Genomic DNA, 25,518 nt, shown 5'->3' with positions numbered 1-25,518 from the left:
AAGTACACATGATGGCTGCCTTCCAGGATGTAAGACTGCCATGTGAAAGAGGTTAGTTTATGCAATATAATTCTAAAAGGCAGAACTAGGACTAACGGGTAGGAGCAATAAAGGAGGGCATTTCCATCCATGTAAATTAGAGAACTGCCTGTTAAAACTATTGAACAAAGGAACAGGCTATGTCACAAAGAAGAAAGCTTACCATCATTGAAAGTGTTCACACAGAGACTGTTGACTATCCACTAAGTTTGCTGTGAAGATTAAATTTGCTCATATACGTAAAGTACTTAACACTGTCTAGAACAGGGTAACAGCTCAAAAAATACTATCTTTAATTACTACTACTATTATTATAACTTTATTACTTGTAAGTTTAGCTAAAACTTGCCTGTAAAATCATCTAGGTCTGCTGACTCTTGGAGATCTTTGATTTCTATGGTTACCAGGCTAGTCATAATTTTAAGTTTTCTTGAGTCAAATTTACAGCCTATTTTCTTCCATCTCATTCAAAGTTTTTTTGTGTGTGTTGTTTTGCTATAAAGCTATATGCTGTATTCTCTTATAATAAAAAGATTAGTGACTAACTTTTCGCTCTGTATGTTATGTTTTCTCTATCCCTCTTTTTCATTTTGATCACTTCTATCAAAGATTCCTCTATTGTCTTAGTATTTTCAAGGGAACTGTGGCTTCATTGATCAAGTACTAGTTTTTTGTTTATTCATTTTCTCTTTTAACTTTATTGATTACTTCATGTTTACTATGTCTTCCTCAATCTCGAGTTATTAGTTCATTTATTTTCAGTACTTCCTGTTTTCTAATAAAAGTATTCAAGGTAATGACCTTTCCACAGAGTATCACTTCGGCTACATTTAATAAGTTTTAATACATAATACATGTTAATTTCCAACTTTTTTTTTCCAATTTTGGTTTCTATTTTAACCCAAAAGTTATTTTAAAACTTAAAAATTTTAGAAGTAGAAAAGAAATTTCTCCCTATCTTCTTTGTTGTTAGATTCTATTTTGATTTTCAATGAAAAATAGGTGCATTGTCCAGAGATTTCTTTATGGCCAAAATACATAATCAACTTTTTTTATTTTTACTTATTTATTTATTTTTTTGAGTCAGAGTCTCGCTCTGTCTAATGAACATCAAACTGTTTTCACTCCAGGCTGGAGTGCAGCGGCACGATCTTGGTTCACTGCAACCTCCGTCTCCTGGGTTCAAGGGATTCTCCTGCCTCAGCCTTCCGAGGAGCTGGGACTACAGGTACGTGCCACCACGCCCAGCTAATTTTTGTATTTTTAGTAGAGACGGGGTTTCACCATGTTGGCCAGGATGGTCTCGATCTCTTGGCCTCGTGATCTGCCCACCTCGGCCTCCCGAAGTGCTGGGATTACAGGCCTGGGCCACCGTGTCCGGCCTAAAATCAACTTTTATAAACAGTTCACAAGTGCTGGAAAATAATACAAGTATAAGAAATCTTATGTTTTTCAGTATGAGGTTCTACACTCAGCTGAATTAAGCTTTCAAAAACTTGACACATGTTAGCTTTACATATTTATGGGGTATATGTAATATCTGGATACAGTCATACAATATGTAATGATCAAATCAGGGTAACTGAGATATCCATCATCTCAAACACTTATTTCTTTTTGTTTAGAACATTCCAAATCTTTTAGCAATTCTGAAATATAAAGAGTTGTTTATTAATTGCTTATTATTCAAATTATCCATATCTTTTAATGAGCTGTTCATTTTATGAGGCATGAAATCTGCTTTAACGCATTTATGCCTAGTATTCCATTATTGGACTGCTAAGCTTGTGGGAGTTATTTATATCTTACTGCTCAAGGTCATGGCCAAGGTCTGATTTTTCACATGAAAAAATTTGTAGCCTCAGGCATAAATGGGTTAAATATAAATTCATCAACTTTCCCTTTGGTTGCTAATGTTTAATATATAAAGTTTTTATTTTTAAAAAACTTTCTTATTGAGATATAAGTACAATTCAATGGATTTAGTACGTTCACAGAGTTGTACAACTGTCACCATAATTTAAGTGTAGAACATTTTCATCACCCCAAAATGAAACCCTAGACTCTTAAGCATTCACTACCTATACCATCGTTGGTGACCCCCTTCCCTTAAGTAACTACCAATTAACATTCCGTCTCTATAGATTATTTGCCTATTCTGGACTGTTTCATATAACTGCAATTGTATAATATATGTTCTTTTGTGACTGGTTTCTTTCACTTAGCGTTAACATTTTCAAAGTTCACCATGGATCATGAAAGCATTTATTTTTAATGCCAAGTAATACGAATATATCACTTTTTATTTATCCACTCATCAGCTAATGAACATCAAACTGTTTTCACTCTTTGGTTATTATGAATAATGCTGCTATGAACATATGTGTACTAGTTTTGGTGTGAACATATGTTTTCTTTTCTCTTGGATAACTTTATACATTTTGATGCCATGTTGTCTCATGCATAAAAAAGCAATAATCGTTAACATCAACTTCATGAATTGTATCTGCATAAAATATCAAATAAAACTTTTTTCTTTGTGTTTAATATTATTGCAAATAATACTATCCTTTTCTCAACATTTATTTGGTATATATATTTCATCCCTTTATTTGCAAGCTTCCTCTCAATTTGTTTAGAAGCATCTATTATAAATAACATCTCACTGGAAATGCTTTTTATACACTCTGATAACTTCATCTTTATAAGGGAAACTGATATCACTTTCTTGTAACAACTAACTTATTTCATCTTATGTGGCTTTTAAAAATATTTTTCTTATTGTTTTTCTTCCATTCCAATTTTCATCTAACCTGACAGAAATGAAACCATTTCATTTTAAAAGTATAAATGACCTGTTATTTTGGCTCTCTCTTCATTAAGGGTCATTTGGGCACTTTTGCAAACTTTCCCTAGTGGTGGCTGAATAGAGGCAGGAAGACAGGGCTACTATATTTCAATGGAATACATACAGTATTACTACACCTACTACAAATAATCCTTTTATAAATAAACACTGCAACAGTATAAATAATACTTCTACTCTGTATGAGTGACTTCCACTCAAATATGAAAAAAAAAAACTAGAAGATTACTTTCTTGTCTAAAACCTCACAGGTTAAATATAAAAAGAGAAGATTTAATTATTTTGAAATCCAGTGTATGTAAATATCACAAAAGGATTATTTATTTGATAATTTACGCTGCCTTTTAGGTGTTCAACATATACGCAGTGGCAAAGGCTCACCCCTTAACCAAACTTTCGTCAGGCTCCTCTGATCCCTCTTTTTTTTTTTTTCTTTCTTTCTTTCTTTATTTTTTTATTATACTTTAAGTTCTAGGGTACATGTCCATAACGTGCAGGTTTGTTTCAACGCTCTTGCGTGGGCCTTGTCCTCAAGCCTCCTGGCCCAGTCGTAGCAAGAATCCTGCTAACTCAGTTTAGTGAGAATCCCCCTACCCTTGATAATCTGGTCAACATGGCTTGCCTTCAGCAAGGCACTGTTTAGTGGTTCGGCAATAATCCTCTTACTCTTGAAGCCTCTTCTTAATAATTTCTCATCCACTGATTCTATCCTCCACCCCACTCTTCTCCTTGGCTATAAATACCCAACATTCTTTACTGTATTCAGAATTGAGCCCAGTTCTATACTATTGCAAAAGAGCCTTACTAAAATCTGTTTTTACCACTTTACTGTTGAGCTCTGGTTTTCTTTAACAATACTGACTCACAATAATTGAAATTATTATATTGAATTAAGTAATAACCCTCTAATATTCTCTACTTTTGATTTGGAAGACTACAGAAATAAACTCTTCAAGGCCAGAAATGGAAATAAGGCCCCTCCCCTTTTATCCAATCCTACACTGTTTTACAATAACCTAATCTTTATCTCATAAACCAGAGAATCTGAATTAGAAATAGTTAGAAACCAAATTAGAAACAGTACCCTGGTACTGTCTAAGGTCCAGACCTAATAGTTCAATTATTCTATTATTCCAAAAGAGCTTAAAAGTCTTGGTATATATTTCCTCATTTAATCTTACAAAAACACGTGGTCTCTAACAATTAGCAATGATGGAACTTAAGACTACCATGCATGTCTCCTATATTTTTTAATCTAACAAATTCATTATACTATATTATGAATTCCAATGTTTATCCTAAAATTGCAAGATATTTACTCAGATGCCACAGCATTATAAGTACGCTGAAATAAATCTTGACTATAGAGACTAATACTATCTACAGGACCTTTATAGTTTCCAATTCACTTTTCAATAATTTTTCCAGGATGTTTACAAAACAAGACTATGTTTCCATTTTTCCAAGATATAAATGAGAAGAAAAATAATATTTAATGTTTGTTATATACTAGACTGTATGTTTAAGAAATCTTAATCTTGCTAGCAATTCTGTATTTTTTCCCATCATAAAATTCACCACAGTATATCTTGAATTCTAGTACATTTTCAAAAATTGCAAGATAAGTATATTATTATGCAAAGAACATATCATGAATATACTTGTATCAGACTATGTAGAATAACACTATGTATAGGCCATTTTTAATGTCAAAAGAACTTTTCAATGGTTTCCCCAGGATGTTTCTGGAACAAGTAAATGTTTCCTTTTTATTTGTGGCTTTGGCCATAGCTAGCATCTAAAATATCCAGGTTCAGCATGATCAGATCAGTTATTGTGACTTATTTGCCATCCAAACTGGATTGCCACAAGGTCAATCCAATCTATTGGCAACAAATACTTTTAAAATCAGGCCATTTCCCCCCCCCGCCCAGAGATTAGATAATAGTCTATTTGATGTTGGTATTTGAAGATTACTCCTCAGAAAAGTAGAGGGACTTACTTAGCGTAATTAAGTTTCTTGAAGGCTACCTTGCAAAAGCTCAGAACACATACTTGACATAGCTGATAAACAATACCCACATCTCTTTGGAAACTATAATAATAATTGTAGCTAACATTTTGACTACTTACTCTATGCCAGACACTGTCTTATGTACTTTACATGTACTAATTAATCTAATTATCTTATTAGTCCTATGAGGTAGATACTATTATCACCCCTAGTTTAGAAATAAGGGAATTGAAGTACAGAGACTTTAAACAAATTTGAGCAAGATTACACAGTTAGGAAATGACAGGGTTCATTTTGTTATACTGTCTCAAGAGATTTTGCATTTTCAACATGATAAGACTTACAGAAAGCTATACAGCAACACTTATGTCATCCCTCTCCCACTTCTGATTAAGAGTTCTCTCTCTAGGCTACCAACAAACACACGCATGTGTGTACGTATGTGTCATTTAAAAACACACACAGGTTCCTATTGAGAAATATTTGGATTTTCATTTTTTGCTATATAAACAATATCACATGTATGTACACACATACATACACATTTTCAAATCTATTCAAGCTTATCTGTAAAACAAACTCTTAGCAATAAAATTGGCTTATTACGGATTATATGCCTTATAATTGTGATACATATTGCCAAATTGCCATAAAAATGGTTGTACCAATTTTCACCCCTACCCGAAGTATGTATATGCAAAATTTAAGTTTCACTAAATTTAACAAATGTACATAATGGGTAAATAATATACATTCCGTAAGAATGAATGAAGTTTTAGCACTCCTTAATCATCTATCTATGCTGAGGATCCTTATGACACTATGGGAAAGCATCTTGGAATGAGCACTGGGCAAGAATCTGGAGACCACAGGGAGCCTCTGCTTACTGTCTTCCACATCGCCCCCAAAGCACAGCAATACCTAAGTAAGTCCAACAACCTTGAAACGTGCCCAATTTTTAGGTCTTCTTTACCGCTTAAACCGTTTGGCTGTATCTTTTATTACCTGAAACAACAAAAATCTTAACTGATATACTAGATGCTCTGGATGAGCTATTTAACTTCTCTAAACCTCTATTTTCTTCTTGGAAAATGAGACATATCTGGAGGGACTGGGTATTAATCCTAACCCTGACTGCTGCCTAGCTGTATTATCCTCCACAAGACATTTTACTTTCAGCAAGACATTTACCTCTCTGTGAACTTAATTTGCTCGTCTGTAAAGTGGAGATACCAGTGACAAGAACACAAGCTAATAAGTGTATGCCACACAACAGACATTATAATAAAAATTATTGTCATTATTATTGCTATTACTTATTAAAAAGTGCGACTTTAAAAACCTATAAAGCTTTAAAGTTCCCACTGGTGTTTAACATGAAAAGCAATTTTTACAAACTTCTCAACAAATTTAAACAAATTGTATTAACAATAACAGTTAACACTTTCTGAGCACTTAAACATAGTTTTTAAAAAGTATAAAACAATGTGATTATAAGAATAATACAACCACCCATGAAGTCGGTTGTATTATTGCTATCCCCATTTTACAGATGAAGAAACAGAAGCAAACAGTCATGACGTGACACTCAGAGCTGGAATACAAACTCAAACAGTCTGACCACAAAGTCTGTGCCTCTCTTGAACATGTTTACTACATTAACTTATTTTTGTACTGACTAGAGTGAGGTGTGTATACATTTAAAAATTAGTTTTTAAGCTCTAAATTATATCTATTCTTGAGCTGGTCTTTACCCATTCTTACTCCCTCCAGACTGAAAATGAGTCAAGGTATTTGGAAATGGACCTATATCTGCAAATGAGTCTTTATATACATCGGCATGGAAGACTAAGATAAATATGTTAAGAGTATAAAGGTTACACAGTAACAATGATAGGAAAAGGATACTCCTTTGTCATATCTTATAAGATGAAAACATAAGTACCCATCTTATCAGAAGTGAAGACAATGACTAATAATGACTATTTAAAGATCAGGAAAACCTATGCACCTGTCCCCCAGTATCCATGGGGGACTGGTTCCAGGACCTTCCTCGGATTATGCTCAAATCCTTGATATGAAATGGCACAGTATTTGCATATAACCTATGCACATCTTTCTGTATGCATCAAATCCTTTCTAAATTACTTATAATACCTAATACAATGTAAATGCCATGTAAATAGTTGTTAGACTGTACTGTTTAGGGATTATTAAAAAATCTACATGTTCAGTACAGATGGTTTAAGAAAAATATTTTCTATCTGTGTTTGGTTGAATCCACGGATGCAGAGGGCTGACTGCCCAAGGCTAATGAACATGTGATATTCTAGTCCCTCATACTTCATTCTCTACATATTTGCCAACAAGATTTGATTACAAGGTAAATTGGATCATACTACTACCTGTTCCTCCTCTGTTTAAAATCCTACAGTCAGAGCAGGCGCCTTACCATGACCCTAAAAACTGTGGCTTCTGCCTACCTCTCCAACTCTTTTTATTTATTTATTTATTTTTATTTTTTTTAGTGGCAGGGTCTTGCTTGCTGTTTCCCAGACCTGAGTGCAGTGGTGCGATCAGAGCTCATTGCAGCTCCACCTCCTGGGCTCAAGCAATACTCCCACCATAGCCTCCTTGGTAGCTAGGACTACATATGGGTGGCAAGCCATGACACCCAGTTATTTTGTTTGAATTATTTTCTGTTAGAGACAGGGTCTCATCATGTTGTCCAGGGTGGTCTCGAACTTCTGGCCTCAAGCAATCTTCCTGCCTTGGCCTCCAAAAGTGCTGAGATTACAGGTATCAGCCATTGTGCCCAGCTCTAACTCATTTTTTATTACTGCCCCCTTCAGACTTACTCTGCTTAGGCCACACTTGCCTTCTTTCCATTCCTTGAACATGCCAAGCTCATTTCTGCTTTAGGACTTTTGTTCTGACTGTTAGCTCTGCCTGGAAAGCTCCGATCCCAGATCTTCCCATGGCTGGCTCCTTCTTAAATTCAAAACTCAGCTCAAATATCTCCTCCTTTGACTCTCTCCAGTCATTCCATAGAAGGAAACTCTACCTCAACCCCAGTTTCAATCCCCTTCTGTATTGCATTACCTTTGTAGTACTTGCCATTATTTAAAATTCAAGTATTTATTTACTGGCTATGCATTTATTATATCTTCTCTCAATTGAAATATAAAATCCTTGAAGGCAGGGCTCTTAGTAGTCCTTTTACACCACTCTATCATATCTAGAGCAGTGCCTACGCATGTAATGGGCCTTAGACAAATATTTGTGAGATTAAGTAAAAAGCATTGAAAAATAATAAGCAAACTGCTTTTAACTGTGCCAGAGACAAGAGACTATTAGAAAGTCACAAAGAAGGCCGGGCGCGGTGGCTCAAGCCTGTAATCCCAGCACTTTGGGAGGCCGAGACGGGTGGATCACGAGGTCAAGAGATCGAGACCATCCTGGCTAACACGGTGAAACCCCGTCTCTACTAAAAAATACAAAAAAAAACTAGCCAGGCAAGGTGGCGGGCGCCTGTAGTCCCAGCTGCTCGGGAGGCTGAGGCAGGAGAATGGCATAAACACGGGAGGCGGAGCTTGCAGTGAGCTGAGATCCGGCCACTGCACTCTAGCCTGGGTGACAGAGCGAGACTCCGTCTCACAAAAAAAAAAAAAAAAAAAAAGAAAGTCACAAAGAAAATCGAATATGATGACTCTTCTGGACCTATTCATTCAGTTTGGTTGGTAATATGAATACATAAAAGGCACCTGAAAGTCTGAATGTATTGAAATGGAGAAATTACTAAGTGTAGTCCTAATGGCCTGATTAAATTACTGCATTTTGATAATTAATGCCAAGAAAGAACCATTCTTTGGTAAACATTTCTTCACGGTCAGCTAATTTTTTTTCCATTCAACTTCCCTTTTACTTACTTATAACAAGATATAATTAGAAAAGAAGGGGTAACTGAGGATTAGGCAAGAAGGAATAATTAATGAATAATCTACTAAGGTTTTTATTTTGAATTTCAAAGTAATTTCATTCCAGGTTAAACTAGACAATTCTTATCCTCTGTTTCACTTGGCAGAAAATTGACCAAAGAAACCTTTTCATGACATACTCTTTCAGTAAACAGTTGTTTTCTTCCAAAATTTAAAAATGCATTCTTAATTACTAAATTTTTAGGCCACTGATAGTCTTCAGTAAATAAAACTATTTGAGAATTACAGAAGCTTCAAATACTATAAAATTAAAACTCAAAAGTTCATACATGTCATTAATCAACTACACTTTGCATTACTGTTTCACTACAGTAACTCTGTGATATTAGGTATGTTATCGACTTTGTTATATTTAATAGTTATCTCTTAATAAAGGTTGACTATTAAGTTGACATTCAAATTAAGATAGGCAAATGGGATAGGAAAGTGGTATCTCTAAAACTTCAGGTAATCCAACTCACTTCTGCATAGAAACTGGACTTGCTAATTTTTCCACTGTGTGTGGTAAAATGAAGCACATCACATGACAGCCAGCAGATTTGGGATTTTTATATTTTTAGTAATCAATAATACCTTTGACTGTAAAACAAGGAGAATTTCTAAGCACTGAGATTTTATTTAAGCCTAATCACATAAAATTCATCATATTTTTGGACATTAGAAGGCAACTGGTATTTCAGGATATTATGTTATTAGGCTATTTTACCTATTTTTTTAATCTAATGACCAAAGTGTCTTTAGACTGAAGTATCTAATGACCAAAGTGACTTTGATTCACTTATCTTTTTGAAAATGCCAATAATACACAATGTAAAGAGGCATAATTTACACTTTGTAGAACTATAGAATAAAGAAATGCTATTATTTTGATGAAAATTATAAACAGTGAAAAAGTTTCACTCTGCATAGACAGAAGTGCCCAAAAATTCATTTCTCCTTTTATTTTATTTTGAATAATGATAATCAAACTTCTCTGCTGTCTAGCTCTATGTCAGACAAATAGGAAATAGTTGATATATCCTTTGTGGATAACTTAATTTCATGCCTCCATGCACTTATAACCCAACAATACTAGTCAACTTACTGACATCAGGGATGTATTGACAATGCTAGAAGAAATCTAACAAAGTGACCCAGGATTACATATTTTCACACATAAGCATTCTTCAACTATATATTAAAATTTATTTACTGAAAAAATGTAAAAGGACAAAAGTCCATTTAATAAAGACAGTTTCACACCTAACAACTTGATCTAAATGGGTAATACATATTGTGAGATCATATTAAAATCAATATAATCCATAACTTATGAATTATCATAAATATCCTAAGAAGTTAATGTCCAGTGTAGAGGAAAATATCTAAATTATCTTTTAAAAATAGATATAAAATATACAAATAACAATTTCAAATAAAATACGACTGATGTACCTTTGCTGAACTATCAAGCTCCTATTATCCTAAAATTAGAATGTCTCCATCTGTTAATCTGACATGAACAAGCTTATAAATGAAATCAGAACAACAGTGTATTCTGGCAAAACCAGAAACTTCCTGAAAACCTAGAAAAATATGTTCACAACAGATGGGTCATTTAGAAAATAAATACATCAATCTGTCAAACTGAGCACTGTTCTAATTCTCTAAATTAAAATCATTTGGAGTTCTACTTTTCAAGAGTCTGTGACATTAGGAAGGCCAGACAGGAAAAACCTAAAGATGCACATACACACATCTGACGTGACCTAAAGTGTCATATTGTTAGGTTTCCTGTTAAACATACTAAATTTAGGTAAAGTCCTTACCAGTTAACTTCTTCACAGGCTGGAGCCGAACACTGATAGATTGATGTGTGAGTAAGGGGGAGGATGGAAGAGAGCGAGACATGCCCTCCATAATCCGAATGTGCTGCATACCTTCACTCACTGGAAGTGGCGGGACGGCGTAGTCTGGCTCAAAAGCACAGTCGCTTTCTGTGGAGATGCCACCTGTTAGTAGGGGATGGAACAAAAGAGCTGGTGAGAAAAGATCCTGCCTTCCCTATTAAAATACATCTTATAGGATAATTCAGAACAACAAATACTGACTTTTCACTGTGAAAAATCAAATAAAGTATTTTCACTACATGCATTCATTTCCACACTTACTACGTACTCAATTCCAGGTCTAGCACTAGGAAACTGAAGATGAGTAAACTAAGGTTCCTTCTTATAAGGTGTTCACTGTCTCATGAGAGATGCAATCATATAAGGAAATATAAGAAAATATATTTCCAAATAAGTTGTACAAAGAAATGATCTTACATTTTTTTCCCCGATAAGACACACATGAAAGGTATTTATCTGCTTAGCAAGCCATCATGTGCAATTGCTAGTAGCATCACTGTAACTCTACTTCTTTCTCCCCACCTCCAAGAAAATACACAAAAATTCAAGTGGTTAAGGCTGCCATTATAATATAATGATCTTTGAATCTAATTTTTAAAAAGAGTAATTATATGCTGTTTACTTCTATTTATATGCTGTTGACTTCCATTTCTGGTAATGGCAGAATTATGTACTTCAGATCAACTTTTCCCAAGGAAAATTAGAACCATGAACATATGGTATAAAATTATATATAATAAATTTTTACATATATATATTCTGTATGCGTGTGCGTGTGCGTGTGTGTGTGTAGTCTAAGGCTCACCAACGGGTGAAAGTGGTGCTGGCAAAACTCCAACACTTTTGTTAAAAGCCCAAAGAACTATACTGTAGGAGCAAGTATGAACTGAAACTTGACGGGCTCTCACGGGGACTAAAGCTCAGCTCTAAATATTTCCCATAAAATTAAATTAAGGCAATCTTGGATTGATCGTGCCTGCTCAAAACAAACATAGATCTTTGTGGAGGAAGGTAATATCATCGTAGGTCTCAAATTATTTACATAATTTATCACATACAGCATCTAGCCCTTAATTAACAATAACAGAGATAAGATAACAAGAACAAAGTAAATCAGAGAAGCCATATAAACCAGAAATAGTCTCACAGAGAATACTGAATACAAAACAATGAGGGACAGAATTTAAAATAATATGCTAAATATGTTTAAGAAAATAAACGTTCAAAATTTTAGCAGAGGAATGAAATTATGAAATTAAAAATTTAATAAATAGATTTAAAGGTAGATTAGACACAAAAAAATTAGCAAACTGGAAGATGTGTCAGAAGAAAACATTAAAATGATGAATGGAAAGTCCAAGAATGGAAATGAATTCTTAGATATGACACCAAAAGCACAAGCATTAAAAGAAAAAATTAATTGGATTTCATCAAAATTAAAAACTTTGTGCAACAAAGGATACTATCAAGAGAGTGAAAAGACAATGCTCACACTGGGAGAAAATATTTCCAAATCATGTATCTGATAGGAATCTAACATCTAGAACAAGCTTATCTAGCCCACGGGCTGCACGTGGACAAGGAGAGCTTTGAATGTGGCCCAAAATAAATTTATACACTTTCTTAAAACACTACGGTTTTTTTGTTTGTTTGTTTTTGCAATTTTTTAAAGCTTATCAGCTATCGTTACTGTTGGTGTATTTTATGTGTGGTCCAAGACAATTCTTCTTCCAATGTGGTCCAGGGAAGCCAAAAGATTGGACACCTCTGATTTATTAGGTTGGTGCAAAAGTAATTGCAGTTTTTTTTGCCATTACTTTTAATAGAATGTATAAAGAACTACTTCAACTCAACAACAAAAAGACAAACAACCCAATGTATAAATGGGCAAAGCTGGTTGTCTTGACTCATGCCTATAATCCCAAGACTCTGAGAGGCCAAGGCGAGTGGATCACTTGAGCCCGTAAGCTTGAGACCAGCCTGGGCAATGGAGTGGGATCCCATTTCTACAAAAAATATATTTTAAAAAACTAGCCAGGTGCAGTGGCATGTACCTGTAGCCCCAGCTACTTGGGAGGCTCAAGTGGGAGGATCACTTGTGCCCAGGAGGTTAAGGCTGCAGTGAGCCATGATCACACTACCGCACTCTAGCCTGGGTGACAGAGTGAGACCATTTCTTGAAAAAGAAAGAAAGAAAAAAAACCTTCAAAGTACTTGAATAAACATTTCTCCAAAGAAGATACACAAATGGCCAATAAGCACATATAATGTAGCTCCACAATCATTACAGAAAAACAAAGCCAAAATGAGAGACCACTTTACACCCACTAAAATGGATATAACAAAAAAATGTTGGTGGCAAAATTAAAACCTTCATACATTGCTGGTGGAAATGTAAGACAGTGGTTCCTGAAAAAGTTAAACACACAATTACCATATGACCTAGCCATTTCACTCCTTTGTATATATCCAAAGATATGAAAACAGGTTTTCAAGCAAAAACTTGAACATGAACGTTCACAGCAGCATTATTCATAATAGCCAAAAAGTGGAAACAACCCAAATGCCATTAACTGGTGAACGGATAAACAAAATGTGGCACATTTATACAATGGAACATTATCTAGCCATAAAAAGAATGAAGGTCTGATTCATGCTATAACATTCAAAAGCCTTGAAAACATACTAAGTGGAAGAAGCCAGACACAAAAGACATTTGTATTACTCCATTTATATGATGTGTTCAGGAGAGGCAAATCCACAATCTGCCATGTTCTCTCCATTTCTTCAACCACGACCTTAGTTGAGGCCACTATTATCATATCTCAAACTTCTGTTGGGAGAAATCTAGGATTTATTCTCTATCCATGGATTTCAGGAATTTACCTAGGATATATCTTAACTTTTTTTCTTCTCATTCATCTCCGGGTCCTTTCACTTACTACACTGACTAAATCTTCTCTTCCAACTTTTCTTTTCTCTCTCTTTGGAATTCTGGTCAGATGAATACTGTATCTCTTAGACTTACTTTTCAAGTCTCTTCCTCTCATCCTTGATTTCCAATCTTTCATGAATATATATTTGACATTGATTCATATGAAATTGCAGTATTTTATAGTTACGTAAACAAAGAGGCATGCCATTAGTGTAATTCCTTAACTGAGGAATCTTTTTATTGAAAAAAATCAGCATTAGATTTTTGGAAGCAATATATTGATTTAGGGAAGCACCTCTTTTCATGTAAAATGTTCCAATGTTAAAAATTAGCTGATAATTTTAGAATCTAATAACATTCCTTAAGGAATAATACTGCAATTAGTCCAGTTTGGCTGTCCTACTTTACTTCTCTGCTTAAAAATATTTTCTTCCATCTTCTTTGTCCTATAAATTGTGCCTGAACTCATTGTAGCTACAGAGAAAAAACTAAAAATACAAGTTTAAAGGACTGGTGAGCAGAGAATCTGATTATATACCAGTTTTTCCTGGGTAACTAGCAATCTCAAAATCTCAGTGGTTTACAACATTTCCTGTATGCTCATGAGCCTTCAGACTGACTCTGAGTCAGCTGATCTAGGTTGGGCATGATAGGGCTAGCTAGATATCAGTACTATGGTCAGGTTCAAAACTACTGCTATGTGTCTTCAATACTGGGCCCAGTCACTAAAGGCAAGTGAATATATGTAGCATGTTCTTCTTGGCAGAAAAGAAGAGTGCAGGAGGCCAAGTCGAATCAGAGGAACATACTTAAGACTTCTGCTCAAGGCTGGGCACAGTGGCCCACGTCTGAAATCCTAGCACTTTGGGAGGCTGAGGCAGGACAGTAGCTTGAAGCCAGGAGTTTGAGATCGATGTGGGCAACAACGTAAGACACTGACTCTACAAAAACTAAAAATATCTGGGCATGGTGTCAAACACCTGTAGTCCCAGCTACTTGGGAGGCTGAAGCAGGAAGATCAATTGAGCCCAGGAGTTCGAGGCTGCAGTGAGCTACGATCATACTACTGTACTCTGGCCTGGGCAACAAAGTGAGACCCTGTCTCTACTGAAAAAACAACAAAGAAAAACCTCTCTGCTCACTAACATTCCACTGGCCTAAGGAACTCATGGACCCAAGAGCAGCATCAGTGGGGCAGGGACATATACTTGGCCTATACCACTGGGAGCTTCTGCAAAGTTGCATAGCATAAGGAATACATGTATAGTTTTATAACATGAAGTTAAAAAAAAAAAAAGGGGGGGGTGGGGGGAGTCCAATTTACCAAGCATATAAGACGCATCTACTGATACTATGCATTACTCAATCTTTATTTTCTATCTTTCTTTTCCTGCTTCAGTCAACCAAATTAAAAGTGACTGAGATAATGTGATGGAGATGTGGCAGAATTTAAAAACTGCTAACTTGACAGAAAAAATTCAGTTATGCTGGACACCTGGTGACTAGACATTCAGAAGTTGAGCTCAGAATGCACCAGAGTCTAAAGTGTATGGACACCAAAGAAATGTCAGGAGTGACTATGATCCAATTGAGATTTCAGTCATCACGAAGTATTATACTTAACATAAATGATTATTAGATATTGAAGTTCAAGTTAACAGAGAAACTCTTCAGTTGAAGACAATACATATTCTAGAGAACTGCCTTCTAGTTTTTCAAGTCATAAAAATAACTGCAAATAAAAACCCAGAAATCAAAAACCTCTAGCATAATATGTTCATTTGGTGATAATTCAGTGAACTGTATACATCATTGGCGATTTTTTCAGTTTACATGCCATGCTTCAATAAAAGTTTACTTTTTAAAAGTACACAGGAGAAAAATATATAGCATGGTAATAAACTGGCCCCTAAAGACAAGGCAATTTTGCATATGTAACACAAGCAAAGGAGTTTTGCCTAAATTATTTCAAATGTCCTTTTAACTCAGAGCTTGTATCATCACTCTGTGACTCTGTAACATCCTTACAAGTCCATACATCAGGCAAGAAACAGGAAGTTTAACAATGAGTATAGGATCATATGATCAGACAACACGATTGCCTATGTAAAAATTCTAAGGTGTCTACAAAAAAGCCATAAGAAAAAATAAGTTAGTAAGGCAAATTCACAGGTTACAAAGTTAAATGTACAAGAATCAAGTGTCTTCCTATATGCTAGCAATGAACATTTGGAAAATTTTAAAAAACATTTAACCAACATTATTACAATAACACTACAAATATAAAATATTTATGAATACTTCTGACAGAATACATACAATGTACTCTGAAAACTACAAGAAACTGATAAAAGTAATTAAAAACCTAAATGGAGCCAGGAGTTGTGGCATGTGCCTATAGTCCCAGCTACTACTTGGGAAGCCGAGACAGAAGAACTGCTTGAGCTCAGGAGTTTAAGACCAGCCTGAGCAATACAGTGAGATACCGTCTCTAAAAAAACTAAAACAAAATCCAAAAAACCTAAATGGAGCAATGTACCATGTTTATGGATCTGAAGACTCCATATCACTATGTCAATTGTCTCCAAAGTGATCTACAGGTTTGAAGCAATCTCTATGGAAATATAGCAGACAGTTGTTTTTATAGTAATCAACGCGCTAATTTTAAAATTTATACAGAAAAACAAAAGAACTAGGATAGCCACAACAATTTTGAACAAACAAAACCAAAACTGGAGTCCAAACAGTACCTAATTTCAAGACCTGCCATACGGTACAGTAATCCAGAGCTTAGATGGTGTTAGAAAAACAATGGACACAAAATGAATGAAACAGTCTAGAGCATCCAGAGAAAGAATCACACATATAGCCAAGTAGTTTGTCACAAAGGTGAAAGGATAATTCAATGTAGAAAGGATATTTTCAACAATTAATTTTGTAACTACTGGACATCCAGATGCAAAAACATGGACCTTGAAGCATACCTCTACTCACGAAAACATCAAAGAGAAATTAGTCACAGACCGAAAATGTTTAAAAAACAAAACTATAAAACTATTAGAAGAAACTATAAAACTATAAAATTATAAACTTTTTAGAAGAAAACATAGGAGAAAATCTGTGTGACCTTGGGTCAGGCAGATTTCTTACAAAGGATCCCACTTTTTATAGGGTTCATATAAAAAAATTGGTAAATTGGAATTAATAAAAATTAAAAATTTCTACTCTTCAAATGATACTGTTACAAAATGAAAAGCAGTACTGAATGAAAGAAAATATCTGCAAAACACATATCTAATAAAGGACTGGTAGTTAGGCTATAAACAACTCTTAACTCAGGAACAAGAATGCAAACTATCCAATTTTAAAAATGGGCAAAAGATCTGAACAGACACTTCACTAAGTAAGAAACATGGATGTTAATATGTTTGGATATCTCCTATCTCATGTTGAATTGTAACTACCAATGCTGCAAGTGGGCCTGTTGGGAGGTGTTTGGATGATGGCCAGCGGGGGATCCCTCATAGCTCGTTGCTGTCTCGTGACAGTGAGTTCTCATGAGATCTGGTTATTTAAGTGTGCAGCACCTCCCTCCACCCCTTGCTCCTGCTCCCGCCATGTGAGAAGGTGGCTTCCCCATCCACCTGCCACTATGACTGAAAGTTCTCTAAAGCTTCCCTAGGAGCCAAGCAGATGCCAGCACCATGATTCCTGTACAACTTCCAGAACTGTGAGCCAATTAAACCTTTTTCTTTATATATTACCCAGTCTCGGGTATTTCTTTATAGCAATGAAAGAATGGCCTAATACAGATGCTCAACATCATTAATCATTATGGTAATCCAAACTAGGAGTTACTACTACACACCTAGTAAAATGGCTAAAATTAAAAAACAAAATACTAGCAAAACCAAGTGCTGTCAAGAATGAACTAGAGATCTCATATACTGCTGGTAACAATATCAACTGGTATATATAAGTTGGGAAACAGTTTGACAGTTTGTAAGTAAACCTACCATATGACCCAGAAATCCAGCTCTTAGGAATTTACCCACGAGAAATGAAGATATATGTCCCTCCTCCTACACACAAATAGCACACTTATTATTACTCTCCACAAACTGAAAAGTACCCAAATATCCATCAACTGATGAATAAACAAATTGTGACATATACATACAACAGAATCTTACTCAGCAATAAAAGGAATGAACTTCTGATGTGTGCACAAAACTAAAAAAAGGGTAGTAAAATCAAAAGACTATATACTACATGGCTTCATTTACAAAATATTCTGGGAAATATTATAGTATTAGAAAACAGTTAAGCGGTTGCTAGGGATTAGGTTGAGGGAGACAAGTGATTACAAGGGCGCATGAGGGAACTTTTTATGTAAATAAGCTATATGTGATTTAGTGGTATTTAACATGACTATATACGTTCGTAAAAATTCATGGTATGTACACTTAAAATGGCAAATTTTACTTATGTAAATTAAATTTAAATAAACCTGACTTTTTAAAAACCTACAGTAATTTGTAATAACATACTCACTGTACACTTATGATTTGTGAACTTTTCTAATTGGATATTTTATCTCCAAAGTCCACTTTTAAAAAGTACTCAAAAGAAAATAACAGCACAGGTGGTAATCTGGTCCCTAAAACGAGTATAGGCATGTCAAACATAATATACACAATAACAATGCATAATTTCTCAAAGGGCTTTATGTATGTCTGAAACAATGGGGTTTGGCCTAAATTATTCCTAATGTTCTTTCATGCAAAGATTTATACCACTCTGAGACTACAATTATCTCACAAAATCACACACTATTAAATACTAAAAAAAAAAAATAAGCAGAGAAACTTTAATAACTAATTAAAGATCATAAAGTCAATCAGCAACAGAAGAAAATTAAAACCCAAATCTTTACCATGGTCTACAAAACTCTACATGATCTGGCTCCCACCTACTTAATTCTCTCACCTCCTCCCCTTCCAACTTCTCTGACTTCATCCCTTCCCACTTTCCGCCTCAATTCACACAGCACTTATCATTACCTGATATGACTTTCTTCTTTTATTTCTCTCACTCCTCCAGAATGACAGTATCTTAACAGTAGGGACTTTCTCTCGTTTGTGTATCACATAATTCAGCCTGACTGAGACATGGGTATTAGGGCAGCCCCCAGCTGGACAGAGGGGCAAAGCTGACTCAGGCCTCCAGTCTTCTGTGGAGACTCAGCTCTGGCCCTTCCATCTGCCTGGACTACTCTGTCCCAGGGTCTTCTTTTGGTGTTTTCGTCTCACGATCTCAGCACAGAAGGGACATCTTTACTTGCAGAGGCATTAATGCCCTGGCTAGAATCTCCAGTGCAGACTTGAACAGAAGTAGTAATAGCAGACATGAGAAAAGGAAAAACTTTCAGCTTTTCAATACTCTGTCTGTATCGGTGGGATGCAAATAGAAAGGACTCCTGATGAAATAAATTCTATGAATGAAATCTATATGGAAAAGCCTTCAAGAGGAGTGCTAATGTTATTCTACAGAAATCACAGGCAAGAGACAAACCATGAATGTAAAGATTGTACAAAAGCCTTCAGTAACCATATTCCCTTCAGAGACATGGGAGAATTCAAAATGAAAAGAAACCCTTTGAACAATTTCAGAGCAGGACAGTATTTGATCTATAGTCACCTCCAAAACATACATGAGATCTCACACCGAAGACAAACTTTATGACTGTAATCAGTGTGGAAAGTTCTTCAAAAACAGCTCCTGCTTTGTAGTGCACAAGAGAATATACACTGGGCAAAAACTCAACACAAAGACTGTGGGAACCTTTAGTAGGAGCGCTCATTTTACTGTGCACTGGAGCGGATATCCACGTTGGAGAAAACTCCACAACAGCATTGACTGGGAAAAAGTAGAAACTTTCACCTTACAATGGCTATACACATATGAGAGAAACACTATGAATACGATAAATTCAGGAAAAGTCTTGAGCAGGAACTTTAATATGACTGAACATGTTTAGACACATTCTGGGAAGAAAGGCTATAAATGCAATGACCAGGAAGGTTTTCAGAAGTTATTCAACCTATGCCTACGGAAAAAGGTGAGGACATATAAACGAGAGAAATCGTATATGTAATGAATATGTTAGAAAGGCTTCAACAGTCCTTCTTGCCTTTAGAGATACGAAAAGTCACACTGGAAAGAGACTTTATATACCACATAGGAGGGCCTTCAGCCAAAAATTTTCTCTTGTTCTACATATGAGAATTAATACAAGGAAACAAACCATATGACTGTTTAAAAAAAATCAGTAAGGATATGTATTTGAAAAATATAATTAGGTTCCAATTCCAGGAAAGATGGAGTACACATACCCTATCTTGTCTCTCTCATTGAATACAACTATAAACCCTGGAAAAAATGCACAGAGCTTAATTCAAGTTTCCCATCTGGCATGTAAGGAATTTAGAAGTCTTCACTTCATCTAACATGTAAAAAACTAAACACAACGAAAAATCAACAACTCTTCTTACATTCTTTAGAGAAGTGAAGTTACAACGTAAACTGCTGTGCCAAAAGTTGGAGGGACAGACAGGTGACTATAGAGAATAACAACTTACCAATGCAGAAACCCACAAGCAGCAACCTCAGTGGGAACCAATACAGAAGCAGGAAAACCTCAACTGTAGATGATGAATTATTGGAGGCTCACACAGACAAGCCTGAGAAATCAAAATTCCGAGGCGACCCAGTTTCAGAGGGGCCCCAATCTTTTGTGAGTTTTATCTCCTGGAGCACTATGAGGCGCTCAGTAATTATTGAAGAAAAATCCACTCCTGCTTCCAGGAGGGGCAGAGGGAAGGTAACCATTTTGAAATGTACCAGAGAATGGTATTCTTAACCATTAGGAGAAATTATTTTCCCAGAGCTTAACCAAACTTGTGAATGAAAAATACCAAACTTCAGCCTCCTCCAGCCATCCTGTTCCACCTAACTATGAGAAAGGGAAAAACAAACAAACAAAAAACAAAGAAAAAAACAGAGAAGCACTGGTAAAGTTCACAGTGAAGGGGCACAGGTTCACCAAAAGACAAGAACTTACGAAAGTACCATAGGATGCTTCCTTTTCCCACGCACCTGAACACTACATTACTAAAGGTTTATTCACCACAGTTCCTTTCACTCAAAACATCATGTCTACCTTTCAGTAAAAAATTGCAAGACACATAAAAAGGGGAAAGATACTGTTGAAAGAGACAGAGCAAGGATTAGAAACACACCCAGTTACAGTGTGTCCGGAGTTGGTTCCTTCCGATGGGTTCCTGGTCTTGCTGATTTCAAGAATGAAGCGCAGACCTTCGTGGTGAGTGTTACAGCTCTCAAAGGTGGCACGGACCCAAAGAGTAGCAAGATTTGTTGTGAAGGGCAAAAGACCAAAGCTTCCACAGGGTAGAAGGGGATACAGATGAGTTACCGCTGCCAGCTGGTGTGGCCAGCTTTTATTCCCTTATTTGTCCCCGCCCATGTCCTGTTGATTGGTCCATTTTACAGAGTGCTGATTGGTCCACTTCACGTAGCACTGATTACTGCATTTTACAAACCTCTAGCTAGCTACAGAGCCCCGACTGGTGCGTTTTTACAGAGCACTGATTGGTGCATTTTATAAACCTCTAGCTAGCTACAGAGCGCTGATTGGTGTGTTTTACAAATTTCTTGTAAGACAGAAAAGTTCTCCAAGTCCCCACTCGACCCAGGAAGTCTAGCTGGCTTCACCTCTCAACAGCAGGGATTAAACATCCTGCTATACACTGGTTCTGACTATAAATATAAACAATTATTATTAATATGCTATGAGATTTCATGAAAAAAAGTAGACAACATGCAAGAACAAGTAAGTAGTATAAGTAGATGGAAATTCTATTAAAGAATAAGAAAATGCAGAGATCGAAAACATTAGAATAGAAATTAAGAATGCCTTTAATGGGTTCATTAGCAGACTGGACATGGCTGAGGAAAGAGTCTGGTCTTGAGGATATGTGAATAAAAACATTCAAAACTGAAAAGCAAACAGAAAAAAGAACAGAACACCTAAGAACTGTGGAGCCATTACAAAAGGTGTAAATATGCATAATGGGAATTACAGAAGAAGAAATATTTAAGTCAATAATGACTGAAGATTTCCCCAAATTAATGTCAGACACCAAACCATAAACAAGAAAGCTCAGAGTACCCCAAGCAGGATAAATGCCAAACAAACTATGCTTCAGTAAAACATATTCAGACTTCAGAAAATCACAGAGAAAGAAAAAAATATTAAACCAGAGGGGAAAAAACTTTACCTACAGAGAAGCAAAGAAAAAATTATTAATATATCTGACATCTCCTCAGAAACAATACAAGAGTAGAATGAAATAAAGTGGTTAAAAAAAAACAACCTAGAATTCTGTACCCCACAGAATCATCCTTCAAAAGTGAAGGAGAAATAAAGACTTTCCCAAACAAAAACAGAAAATTTGTTGCCAGTAGACCTGCCTTGCAAGAAATGTTAAAAGTTCTTCTGAGAAAGATAATGATATAGGTCAGAAAGTCTGATCTACATAAAGAAAGAATAAGCTTTAGAGAATGAATAAGTGAAGACAAAGACTTTTTAAAAAATTCTTAATTGTTCTAACAGATAAGGTGTTCAAAATAACAACAGCAACAATATATTTGATTATGTATGCTTGTGTGTCTACGTGTATATGTATAACATATATATATACACATACACACGTTTGCATGTATGCTTGTGTGTGTGAGTAAAATAAATGACGACAACGATATAAGGAATGCCAGGAAGGAATAAGGGATATTTTGTTATTACACAGTATCTGCACTACCTGTGAAATAGTACAGTATTATTTGAAAGTGAACTTAAGTTTATTGTAAATATATATTGCAAATCCTACGCAGCCACTAAAAAGGGTGAAAAAATAAGTGATATAAGAAAGGAAAGAAAATTGAATTATATAAAATTTTGAATTAAAACAACAAACGGCAGAAAAGAGTAGAAGACAAATATAGAAACTGTAAAGGGTAACAAACAGAAAACAGTAATAAGTATGGTAGACATTAATCCAACTATATCGATAATCACTTCAAATGTCAATGATCTAAATATACCAATTAAAAGTCAGAGATTGTAACAATGGGTCAAAAAAACAGACCCAACTAATGTGTTACTTACAAAAAACCCACTTTAAAGGAGTCAATTCCCCAACAAGACTTAACAGTCTTGACTGATGAGTATGTAACAAGAGAGAATCAAAACACGAGGCAAAAATGGAAAGAACTACATGGATAAACAGATGAATACACTATCACACTTGAGACTTTGATAGCCTTCTTTCAGAAATGGACAGATCCAGCAGGCAGAAAATCAGTAAGGACACAGCTGAACTCAATAGCACCATCAATCAACTGATTATGATGGACACCTATAGACTACTTCACATTACCACAGCAGAATACACATTCTTTTCAAGTGCACATGGAATGCTCATTATGAATGAACACATTCTGGGCAATAAAGTACACCTTAACAAACTCAAAAGAATAGAAATCATACAATGGTTGCTCTAAGACCACAACAGAATTAAACTAGAAATCAATAACAGAAAGAGAGCTGAAAAATCCCAAATACTTGGATAGTAAACACACATTTAAATAACACACAGTTCAAAGAAGAAATCTCAAAAGAAATTTTAAAATATTTTAAACTAAACAAAAATACAACTTTTCAAGATCTGTAGGATGCAGTGATAGACTGAAATTTATAGTGCTTAATATATTAGAAAAGAAGAAAGATCTAAAATCAATAATTTAAGCATCTATCTTAGGAAACCAGAAAAAGAAGAGCAAATTAAATTCAAAGCAAGCAGAAGAAAAGAAATAATAAAAACTAAAGCAGAAATCAATGAAATTTGAAATGGGAATCAATAAGAGAAAAATCAACAAAACCACATCCTGGTTCTTTGAAAAGAAAAAAAATTGAAAAGATCAATAAAATTGAGGAGCTTCTAGCCAGCCAGGCTAAAAGAGAGAGAGAAAGACACAAATTACTAATCCCAGAAATGAAAGAGGGGATATCACCACAGATTTCATGAACATTAAAACGACAATACAGGAATATTATAAGCAATTCTACACCCACAATTTGATGACTTAGATAAAATGACCAATTCCTTGAAAAACACAATCTGGCAAAATTCTTACAAGAAAAAATAGACAATCTGAACAGGCCTATAACTATTAAATAAATTTAATCAGCAATTGGTAACCTTCTAAAACAGAAAGCACCAGGCCCAGATGGGTTCACTGGTAAATTCTACTAAACATTTATGGAAGAAATTATACGAATTCTCTACAATCTTTTTCAGAAGGTAGAAGCAGAAGGACTACTTCCTAACTTATTCTATAAGGTCAGCATTACCCTAATGTGAAAACCAGACAGATACAACAAGAACACTACAGAAATTTCTCTCATGAACATAGATGCAAAAATTCTCAATAAAATATTCACAAATCAAATCCAACAATGTATAAAAGGAATTATACACCATGACTAAGGTATTTATACCAGGTATGCTAGACTGGCTCAACACTTGAAAATTGATTAATAAAATCAATCATATGAACAGGCTAAAGAAGAAAAATCACATGATCATATCCATATGATCAGATCCATAAAAAGCATTTGACAATATCCAAAAGCTCTGAAGACTGAAAATGAATATTATCAGGCAGACTGGGGACGGAGTACAGAACTTAAAGTTCTGAAATGGTATTGAGTTTACTGATTTTTCCTTGTATTTTACCTGGCTTGGAGAGCTCAAAACTCAGAGAAGTATCTACTGGGTAAGGTCAGAAAAAGTTCTAAGAGAATCCCTCCCTTTCTGGTCTGAGGATCAGGAAAAGGGGCCCTTATGGCTCCAAGAGACTGGAGAAAACCTCCCCCTTTTTTTTCCCTTTCCCCCTTTTCTTCCATCCCAGTTCCCAGGCAATTTCATGGTAGTAGCAGCACAGATACGGTAGTGGTGACTGGCCAAGCACCTGACCTCTGAGAGAAGGGAATCTTTTTCTCTTATCCCAGGAGTTGTGGTCCCAAGGGTGTGAAGCACATCCTCATTGCTGTTGCTTTTTTCTCTGTCTGTTCTCCCATCACTTGGTCTGGATGAAGACACAGCTACAGGAAGTGACTGGCAGAGTAGTTAAACTGAAGCCCCCATTTTCTGTCCAGAGGACTGGGCAGAAAGGTCCTGGGGAACTGGAAAATGTTGGTGAGACTGTGGTGATAAGAGATCAAGAAAACAATCCCATAATGTTGTGGATGAACTATTGGGCTCACCTCTGAGTTGTGTGTGCATGGATCTGATCCTAAACAGCATACTATAGGCTTTTGTAACAGAGCTACAAGTTATACCACTACTCTGGTTCCAAAATGCACAGTGGGTCACACTCGTGGGACTGACCTAAATAGCACTGCAAATACTTTAAAACTTGAACTGGTATTTGACCACAGACTCCAGAAGGCAGGTAGAAAACTGTCCTGGACATAATCTGGGTGACTGGCCTCTGACACACAGACACAAAAATCAACACTCTCCTTAGGATTTAAACAAAACTCAGGGTCTCATGAAATAATAATCAAAGTATCTACGACAATCCTAAACTATTTGGCATATGAATAAATAGGAAAATCACAACTTGAAAGTGAA

At 35.5% G+C, this 25,518-nt stretch overlaps 1 protein-coding gene across 11 annotated transcripts in view; it reads right to left on the bottom strand.

Annotated features, from left to right (window-relative positions):
* Positions 1–25,518, bottom strand: part of TANC2 (tetratricopeptide repeat, ankyrin repeat and coiled-coil containing 2) — a 440,902-nt gene that overhangs the window by 328,380 nt on the left and 87,004 nt on the right. For 7 of the 11 annotated variants that reach the window (XM_015438693.3, XM_015438694.3, XM_015438695.3 and 4 more), the window contains exon 3: positions 10,726–10,908. In XM_015438693.3, coding sequence (XP_015294179.2) covers positions 10,726–10,908 — 183 coding nt within the window. The remainder of the gene's footprint in view (positions 1–10,725; positions 10,909–25,518) is intronic. The other 4 variants (XM_005584625.4, XM_005584626.4, XM_005584628.4 and 1 more) reach the window with 1 other exon arrangement.

Source organism: Macaca fascicularis, chromosome 16 (genome assembly GCF_037993035.2).
Source record: "Macaca fascicularis isolate 582-1 chromosome 16, T2T-MFA8v1.1".
In the NCBI taxonomy this organism is placed as follows: domain Eukaryota; kingdom Metazoa; phylum Chordata; class Mammalia; order Primates; family Cercopithecidae; genus Macaca; species Macaca fascicularis.
This window is presented reverse-complemented; position numbering and strand designations above follow the sequence as displayed.